The 10,576-nt window shown below is 45.4% G+C and overlaps 1 protein-coding gene across 1 annotated transcript; it reads left to right on the forward strand.

Moving 5' to 3' along the window:
- Nucleotides 1–862: 862 nt before the first annotated feature.
- Nucleotides 863–3,852, forward strand: LOC124658045 (uncharacterized protein At4g14100-like). Its single transcript, XM_047196491.1, has 3 exons — nt 863–1,386; nt 1,482–1,746; nt 3,799–3,852. Exons 1-2 carry the CDS (start codon nt 864–866, stop codon nt 1,661–1,663), a joined length of 705 nt encoding a protein of 234 aa, XP_047052447.1. The 5' UTR covers nt 863; the 3' UTR covers nt 1,664–1,746; nt 3,799–3,852.
- Nucleotides 3,853–10,576: the final 6,724 nt, after the last annotated feature.

Here is a 10,576-nt window from a genome sequence, read left to right on the forward strand (position 1 = left end):
ATCACCATCCAACAATATCGCACTTTCCTTCACCACTCTTATTTCTTGTCCCGGAACAACTGTTGATTCTCCGGTAACATGAGCCTTCCTAAACATGACATTGTGTTGTTCCAAATTGCTGGTGGCCCATTTCAAACCTTTGCATGTTTGTACTGGAAAATAACATAGTAAATAAATTACTTTGAATTATAACACAACGGGCAAATAGACAAGGCAAGTGATAAACATATAAACTTAAAACTAGCTGGGTCTCCCACCATTCATCATCTGTGTCCATAGTTTTATTAGCGGATCCCAACCTAGTTCGGTTGCATTTTGCAACTCCATCCAATCTATATAATCTTTCTTTAAGCATCCATTTGTTTTTGAATTGCTTCTTTGTAAAATTTTCTCGGTAAATTTCTCATGAAGATTCTTGTATCCTTTATACTCAAGCAACCCCCATCCATATTGACTTCATCCAAACATATGTCGCAAAAATATCTAATATGGTATGCATTCAAGATAGCCTTCTCCATATTTTCAAAATAGCCTTCTCCATTGCAGCTGTTAATTCTCCGGAACTACTCTCAATATTTCATATTATTCCGCATATAAGGATTAGTGAGAATCTATCTTTGCCAAGTTTAACTAACTATACATATATGTATGTATTTATTTAGAAAATCAAAATGGTATCATTAATGCCGCAATAAAATATAGTATCACATCAATTACATTTAATTTTGTATATTTCAATATTTATCATTAATAGCTGGTAAAAGATTACTATAAAGATTACCAATTTTAACTTTAACCAAAACTTTATATGGAAAGTGATCTGGAATGGAGGGAGTATCCAAAGGCAGATCAGTTAGCAGCGTATGCTGTGGCTAGCACCGTTCTGTTCCGATCACCAGGGAGCGGTGGGCAGAGCTACCGGGAAGAAGATGACGCCTCTCCTGGCCATGTTCCTCCTCTGCCTCCAGGCCGCACACGCCGCCGCCGGCGCGGCCCCGAAGCCAACCCTATGGCCGCACCAGTTCCACGCGACGCTGGTGCTGGACTACCACGGCAACCTGTCCATCGCCGACCTCTGGTACGACTGGCCGCGCGGCCTGAACCTGCACATCATCCGCGACCAGCTCGCCGCCGACGCGCCGCTCTACGACGCCCAGTGGACCAACGGCACCTCCTTCTTCTACACCCCGGCGCGCCGCGAGTGCCGCCCCGTCGCGGTCGGCGTCGGCATCCTGCGCCCCGACTGGCTCGCCTCCGGCGTCGCCTACGTCGGGCGCGCCCCCGTAGGCGGGTTCGACTGCCACGTCTGGACCAAGGCCGACTTCATCACCTACTACGAGGATGTGGCCACCAGGCGCCCCGTCAAATGGGTCTTCCACACAACAGGTACGGTATAATTGTGAATCGATGAACCCTCCCTCATCCTGCATTCCTGATGCAAAACCGAATTGAGAGCACGCTAACATTTTTGAGATCCGCAGGGCGGATCGCAAACGTGATGAGCTTCGAGCCAGGGGCGGTGCCGGAGGAGGCCCAATGGCAGGCGCCTGACTACTGTTTCGCCAAGCACGGCAAGGGAACGGCCAAGGACAGACTCATCTCTGATCCTGACGGACATGACGATGAGAGCTTCATCCACAAGATGAGAATGCTGAGAGGTTAACTAGCCTTATATTGCGGAGTGGAATAATTATGACCGCTGCTGTTGATGAATGTGTTGGTCTCGATCGGCGTTTGATGCCTAGTGCACACTACGTCACGTATGGAAATCAACGGCACCTAAAACTGCCTCAAAAAGTAACAAAAGTGCCGCTAAATATTTTGTAAGGCACAAATAAAAGTGCTGCGTCTGATTGCGTCGAGAAAGGTATTTTAAGGCACTTTAATATAATGCCGCCACTTATAATTTGTAGCACTTCTTAAAATGCCACCCAATTCTTTTTGCGGCACTTTATAAGATGCCTTAAAAAACTGGAGGCATTTTTGGGCTTTCACTGGATCCAGATATGAGTGCGGCCATCATCAGCCCACGGCCTTCCGCGAGGCCCATTTATCTTCATACGGTACTGATTTGGGCCTTCAGAACAAGATCTAGATTTATTATTAGGAAAACGCTTCAGATCCGGCGACCGATCGCTCGCCAGCGATCGGTCGTCGTCCCTCGCTCCGCGCGGCCCTTTATGGGCCTGGTTTTCGGCCCAACTGGAGTATTGCTTTTTTTTTAAGAAATGTACAGTATTGTTTCCAGATTTGTAACAATTAGATAAAAAAATTGTTGTAAACTCACACGACATATTTTGTAAGATTTTTCTAAGTGATATGTTACGAAAATGTGTGTTTCTTGATACGTTGTAAACGGATGACTTTTTTATTGTAATTATTTGTGATTTTTGGTGTAATTGTTTTAGTCATGGACACTTTTTTTTCGTAGAGATGTTGTATATATTCGTTAGTTTTGTAACAAATGCATATAAAAGTTATAGAGAAAGCATGTCAGTGATGTTGTAATGTTCACCTGGACGTTTTGCTATAAATTATTTTGTTGTAATCGCTAATAATTTTTGGTAAAAATAGCTAGTGATTTTTGTTGTAATTTGATATATATAAAATGTGTTATTTTCAATCAAATGTTCACAGCCACGAACACATGTTTTTTTGTTGTTATAGCTTTTGATTTTTTATTGTAATTGTTGTCAATTTTTGTTGTAAACCAACCTATAGCAAAATAATTGTTGTTTAACTATTTTTTTTATAATACTATTTTGTTTATATTTTTTGTAATTTTTTGTTGTAATAGTATATTTTTTTTGTAAGCGAAGTGAGATATTTTGTTGTAATACTTAGTATAAGGACCGCGGGTTAAGTTTCAGAAAAACGGGGGGCAAAATGCAAATCTCGCACCGCGGTCAATTTCGGACGTCGGATCATGATCGTACGGCGCGGAGAACGACCGATTTTTGGCCGTTCCATCCGGCGACCGACGCGTAGCGTCCGCCTTATTATTATTATGGTGCAAATATTCTAACTCATTTATTCTCTTCGCTACAACTTCACAGCGCAACTCACGCTGAAACCATTATAAACCAGTTGGAATTCGCTCAAACTTTCGAGGTGGGACTAATATTACATTCAAGTTTTGAAAATAACGCACAAAAAATATAACCTGCCGCATCCGACATTCGAACTCTAGGCCAGCCGGATGAGAAGCCGGTGGACGAGCCACACGGCTAAGTAGTACTAGCTTTGTTAGGTAGCTGATGCAAATATATATATCCGTTTCCAATGCCGAATTGTCACCGGACCAGAAGGGACCGTCTTAACCTCCCGAGCTTGCCGTCCACCGGTACGGCGTGGACATGGCGACCACGGATCTCTTGCCGGCGAGGTCGCGAGGAATGCGTACTCCGCCGGTAGGCCGCGAACATGACGATCTGACTCGCACCTGCACTCGGCGCAGGTCTCATCTAATACTGCCGCTAATTGTTCAAGATTTAGCGGCACGAGATCTATACTGCCGCGAATTATCAAAGCTTTAGCGGCACTACATCTATACTGCCGCGAATTATCAAAGCTTTAGCGGCACTTTTCAATACTGCCTGCATTGATCCAAGAATTTGCGGCACTTTTCTAATCCGCCGCTAATTAGGCAAACAACTGCGGCACTTTTTCTAAATTGCCTTTGATTAACACATGATTAGCGGCATAATGGAAAAACTGCCGCTAAATCTACTATTCCTGGCGGTTTAGGATAGTGCCTGCACCAAAAGTGCCGCAAATAAAGGGACGTGGCGTAGTGGCAGTGACATGACCGTGCTGCTGCTGATCAAGTGTCTGTAAATGGTGCTGTCTTCAGCCATCAGCTGTTTTTGCGTGGATATCGATCTGTTTACATAGTCTGGCAATTCCCTGAACAGTACTATAAGTACTTAAGTAGGTGATTATTTAGCTCAGCAAACATATTCCCTGACTTGGCTAAAACATACCAAACCGAAACCTTAGCAACGTACACCGAAAAGTATGGCTGGATAGGATAATACGTCTGGTCAGAAACTTGGGAAAATGCCAAGCTGACAAACTGAACCGAAACACCATTCGATGGAGTACCGGTGACAGATTGACTGTACATGGTCCTTTGGGAGTTGTTTACACCTCACCACCACATAGTCGAGCAGTGTTTTGGCTCATACAAAATGCAAACGTCTATGGCTCTGAAACATGGGATAGTACATCTACAAATGTCAGACTGGGAATCTAACTATATTACGGTGTAAACAAGATGTCTATATAAACGGACTCTGATACCGAAAACTCTGAAGTGAGCGCGAGCTAGGGTGCTCCTTTTATCCACTTCTAATCAAGCCATCCGTTTCTTTAAGTGACGTCATAACTCTTTGTGTAAACGCATGGAATCTGTTTTCAATATACAGAGCCGGGGCACCTCAATCACCACACTCGTATGCTTGTTGCCAATGCAAACTGAAAAACAGTCAGTTGGTCACAGGCCCACACATGCGCGAAAGTAGTTGGAGATGAAGGTTTCGATCCTGTACTAGTGTTTCGAATTCTGAAACCCAACCATCTCTTTTATTATTACTACTAACATGGCTGCCAAACACCAACAAGTTGCAGACTCCTTCCTATATGAATTTAGGTTGCCCCAAAAGACAAGAATGGATTTTTCTAGCCCGAGCTACATGTAGCTCATTTTTTTTGCAAAATTTGAAAATTGGATTTTAAAGTTGCCCGAGCTATATGAATTTAGGTTGCCCGAGCTATATGAATTTGAAAATTGGATTCATATAGCCCGAGCTATATGAATTTAGGTTGCCCCAAAAGACAAGAGTGAATTTTTCTAGCCCGAGCTACATGTAGCTCATTTTTTTGCAAAATTTGAAAATTGGATTTTAAAGTTTCAAAAAAATCTGACAAATATCTAGATGTTGAAAATGATGGGAGCTACCAATTTGTAAAATTTGAACTCAAGATACCCCATATTCTGGGCTGCAGAAAAATGATAAAATCTGACAGATTTTGAGATGTGGTCTGATACTCATGCACACACACATACACAAGAGATAGCTATCTCTGCAAACACTAACTCTGAAAAATAACATTCATGTGCATTCAAATGGAACATGGAACATGGGGAGTATTCAACAATATTCTTGTACATTCAAATTCCTATACATTCAACTGCAGGTTATGAACTTCCAATGAAACTGAAGAAACTGCATATTCATCTGCAGGTGGTTCTCCTTGGATGACATGTGCCAGAATGGGTACCTGCATAAGAAGGTGCGGTTGACCCTGATCCACGTCGACTTCCACTCCAGCAAGGTGCAGGTCTTCGACGTCCACGGCGGCAAGATCGCCTTCTTGAATCAGATGTTCCTCCTCGAGGTCCAGCGCCGGCGAGCGGGGTGCTCCAGCAGCTGCGGATAGCGGAGGGCAGCGAGAGGCTGCTCAAACAGCGGCGACGGAGCGCGAGAGGCCGCTAGCCCTGTGGCGCGAGAGGTCACCACCGAGAAGGGCGGGAGGCCGCCCGCCGGCGCGAGGTTGTGAGCTCCACCGAGAGGATCGTCGGCGCCAGGAGATCTCTAGCAGCGGTGGCGGAGCGCGAGAGGACGCGGCGGAGGGAGGCGAGGGAGGTCACCGGCGCAAGGGCGGAAGGCAGCCCACCGGCGTGAGGCACAGGAGCTCCACCGGCGCGAGGAGCGCGGAAATCCGCCGGCAGGAACGTGCGACCTTGCGCATGAGTCCGTCGGCACGAGGCGAGGGAAATCACCGGCGCCAAGGGAGGCAGGCCGCCCGTCGGCGCGAGGTGCAGGAGCTCCACCGGCGTGAGGCGAGGGAGATCACCGGCGCCAATTAAGGGAGGCAGGCCGCCCGCCGGCACGAGGCGCAGGAGCTCCACCGGCGGGAAAGTGCAACCGCGCGTAGGTGTCCGTCGGGAGGAGGATTTGATCGATCGGGGATAATTTGATGTTTTTTTTTCAAAATACAAAGTGGGAAATGGAAAAAAACACTTTGAACTACACGTTCGACATCTAATCTGTGACGGAGGGGTATAACATTTCTATTTTTCTATAGTTCATTCTAATTTCATAAGAGTCCACTGGTTGCATGTATATGCAGAATTAAACTACTCTTTCCCAATTCAAATTATCTGCCGTGGATTTAGATAAATATTACCCACCTATCACATCTGGCATAAGCCTAACCTAGATCTCTAGGGTCTACAGGGTGAGAATCGGTAACACAGCAGTGACTCTACGACTGAAAGCAAATATATTATAAATCTTACCAAAGTTAAGATCCAAATTTATTACACGCAGAGGTCACTAACCACAATTCAACAAGCAACGGAAAGCAAATTATGTTATTCTAGAAAACAAGAAAGCAAAGGGCCTAAGAGGCCATAATATATGGCGACGTCCCAGCCCATAAGTCTCAGGCTGCCGCCTGGGAACTCCGAAATACTCGTCGACGTCAAGGTAGAAACCACCATCAGTTGGAAGGACTTCGTCTGAAACAAAGCAGGCAAGGCTGAGTACAGAGACTCAGCAAGACTTAGTACAACCTGTTAGCAAAGCGGGTATGCGAGGCTTTATGTGGAGCTTATTTTGCAGAAAGCCAGTTTTCCTTTGTATACAAGAGGGAGAAGAAGCTCATTTATTCAGACCATTTTCAAAGGGGATAAGAGGGCGATATCCACTCTAGCTCTAATATCATCATGTTGAATCCACCGAATCTTCATCATCACCTGAACCTATCACCTAGGATCACCCCCTCTACACCCTGATAAGGGATCCTTAGCACACATTGATATCAAGTTTTACGATCAGGTTCAAGTTGTCTATGATCATAGAATCCATCACCAAGTCGTCTGTAACCGTGGACACGGCATTTCGAAAAGATTTACCCTGCAGGGGTGCAAAACTTTACCCACATGCGCCGACCGACTCTTAATGCCACTAGATTAACACACTTGGTGTGCCGACAGAGGGTGGTCGACCAAAACCTTTCCCTTACTTCGCCTATTCCATGAGTCAAACTAACTGGGGAACTCCGTCATCGTAGGTAGCCAATCTCCGAGGCGGTCCCTCATTGTGCGCAGGGGATCTAGTTCAATGCCTCCAGCATCCTTTACCCTAGCCACGCCATGTATGATGCACTTTGAAAACCTTTTCCACCTTTTCCCCATGCGTATGGCAAATGGAACTCGCAACCTAATTGACTCATGGGTAAGGTAGGTAAGTTCGGGCCAAGGGGTTCCCATGGGCCCCGTGTGGCTATACGCTCAGTCTTGGTTCCGAAGGCGAGAACTCGGGTCCTAGTATCGGCGAGAACGAGTCAAATCACCACATCCCCATGTGGCGACCTATCCAAGCCTTTAAACATGTTTATTAACATCATCACTAATCTTACCATGTCATCTTGTCAAACTAGGTTCATTTGTAGCTTTGATTCATCAACCGGATGGATCAGACTTCAACAGCTAAGCATGGCTAAGCATATCATATATATGGCTCTAGCGATGCGAACAAGCTCAAGCCTAGTTTTGCGGGGAGCGGTGGATCTGGAACTTTGGGCTACAAAGATGGAATATGCACACATAGGATATCTACAACTGCCGATAAAACATATTTGAAGCGTATACAATATGTAAGAACCAGAAGTAAAAGCACTTCGAAACCATATATGAACCAGGTTAGGGCTTGCCTTGTCCCTCGTTGTTCTGGTGCTACTCTTTGGTGGCGTTGATCTCAGGCTCGTGTTCGATCCCTATGGAGAAGAACCAAATACCGGAAAGGAAGAGCACAATCAAGACATGGTTCAATGCAATGCACATACAATATGATGACATGTCATTTTAAAGGGGTTTGGGTAAACCCTAGGTGCATCGATGGAAAATTTGGAGGGGAAACGGCATCGAATCCCGACATATGAGAGGGGTCAATTAGGGTTTCCACTAAGGCTTGAATTTTAGTTGGTTCAATCATGTATGAAACATGGATAAACAACTAGGATTTGTTTTTCTGATCATTTTGATATATAATTTTATATTTTTCTGATTTAAAATGAATTAGTTATGAATTTTCAAAGTTTAATTCATTTTAAATCAATTGCTAAAAATTATATAAAAATATTAAAAGTCTAACAACTTGGACCCACATGTCATAATTTTATTCTTTTCCAAATATTTATGAAATTAATAAAATCCTGACAAGGGACCCCACATGTCATTTTATTTCTAATTTACAGAAATGCAGAAATGATTTACTGAAAATACAGAAAATAAAGAAAAACAATAATGACGTCATGCTGATGTCAGCATGACGTCAGCGCGGCCATGAGCTCACTGTGTGCTCGGGTGGAGCTCCAATCCGTGGCTCCCGTGGGCGGGAGGACGCGCACGAGGGCGCAGTCGACTCCGCGCGTCGCGGGCGACCTAAAGGAGGCGGCACGGCCGTGGATTACCGGATGGAGCAGGGCCTCCGGCGAGGTGCTGCGGCGACCGGGGCCGGTTGCTCGACGCGGCGGGGCTAGAGAGAGAGAGAGGGAGCGAGGCGAGGGCACCGGGAGGTGCAGCGGCTTACCCTGAGCGTGTTGGAGAGGTCGGCGGTGGCCGAGGACGCTCGCTGGCGGCGAATCGACGGGGATTCCGGCCGGTTGCTGTCAGCTAGGGTTAGGGTTTTGGATCCGCGGGAGAGCGCGGGGGAGAGGGGAAATAGGGCTAGGGTTCCTAGGGCGCGGCGGCGGAGATCTTATAGGTCGCCGGGGGCGGCGGGGCGCATCTGGGCCGCCGGCGCCATCGGGTGGCCGGCGTGCTACCAGCTCCTGCTTGGAGGCGCGGGGAAGAAGGGCGTTTTTTCCTTAAAACCCCCTGCAAAGGTTGCTGGGCTAGTGGTGGGGTGCGGCTGGGCCACTTGGGCCAGGTTGGGCTGCGGCTAGAGAGGGAAAAAGAGAAGAGGGGGTGGGCTGAACCCAGGGAGAGGGAGGAGAGGGCTCTCTCTCTTTTTATTCTTTTCCTAAATTTTATTTCTCCAATTCAATCCAAAATTTGAAAACTGTGTGAATTTTGTTTGGAACTCAATTGTTCCAGAGAATTTATTAACCACACATGGCCTTGTTGAATGACAACAAGTCCATGTTGCCTAATATTAAAAACTTGAGATATTTTGAATGAGAAAAGAATAAGAGGGAAAATTGCACATTATGGTTTGATGCAAAATTTTGCCCAAATGCAAACTATATGCATGCAATGCTCACAAACACTCCTTTATTTAGATATACCAAGGTTGGGATGTTACAGTTCCATTGCCCAATAACCTCATGGTGAACTCCCCGGAAGCGCAGATGACAACTTCCAAGATAAGCCATGGGAATCAAATTCTCATTGCAGGCTATATGTTTCTTGCTTCACTCATATCTCTCAGCAAATCGAAGATTGATGTCATTCTCAGAATGGATTGGTTGAAGGCCAACAAAGCGATCATTGATTGCGTCGAGCATTCAGTTTCCCTTCCTACTTCGACATGCCACATAGTCTACTCACCTTCCCAGACACCTTCCGTTCAACTCTTCAATTTGAATGCTAATCCTCTTCCGGAGCTTGAGTCTATACCGGTGGTTTGCGATTTTCCTGACGTCTTTCCTGAAGAACTCCCAGGTATGCCACCTGACAGGGTTGTTGAGTTCGTCATCGAACTAGAACCTGGAACGGCTCCTATCACCAAGTGGCCATACAAAATGGATCCAAATGAGTCGGCTGAACTCAAGAAGCAGCTTGATGAGTTGCAAAAACTTGGTTTCATTCAGTCGAGTACTTCTCCATGGGGATGCCCTACCATCTTCATCAAGAAAAAGGATAAAATAGATCGATTGGTGGTTGACTACCGCCCTCTCAATGAGAAAACGATCAAGAATACATATCCTCTCCCTCGTATGAACGATCTCTTCGATCTGCTTGTGGGTGCAACTGTGTTCTCTAAGATGGATTTTAGAGGCGGTTATCACCAAATCAAAATTCTCAAAGAGGATATACCCAAGACAGCCTTCAAAACTCGCTACGGCCTCTACGAGTACACCGTCATGTCCTTTGGTCTCACCAATGATCACAAACTAGTGGAAATGGGCAAACTAGTGGAAATGATCTCTGCTCATCAGAAGTTAACCTCCCTTCAGTATATGAATTTGGATCACAATATAACAAAATCCACCTTGAGACAAATTCCATCTTGTAGGATGAACTCAACAATCTCCTGAACAACAAAGAAAAAACACTTGCTGCGCCAATAGCCACTTGGGCTAAATAGTTATACCAACCAAGCTCGAGCAAAGCTCAAACTTGGCAACATGAACTGGCTTTGTCGTCATATCAGTAGGATTATCTACTTATCTTACATACCTTCAGTTTACCTTGTGCAGCAATGTCGTAAACATAATGGTACTTGACATCAATGTGCTTTGCCCCCTCATGGAACATTTGGTCTTTAGCAAGGTATATGACACTTTGACTGTCACATAACAAGTTAATGCAAGAATCATCTATACAAAGCTCAATGATGACGCG

This window comes from Lolium rigidum, chromosome 5 (genome assembly GCF_022539505.1).
Source record: "Lolium rigidum isolate FL_2022 chromosome 5, APGP_CSIRO_Lrig_0.1, whole genome shotgun sequence".
Taxonomy (NCBI): Eukaryota; Viridiplantae; Streptophyta; class Magnoliopsida; order Poales; family Poaceae; genus Lolium; species Lolium rigidum.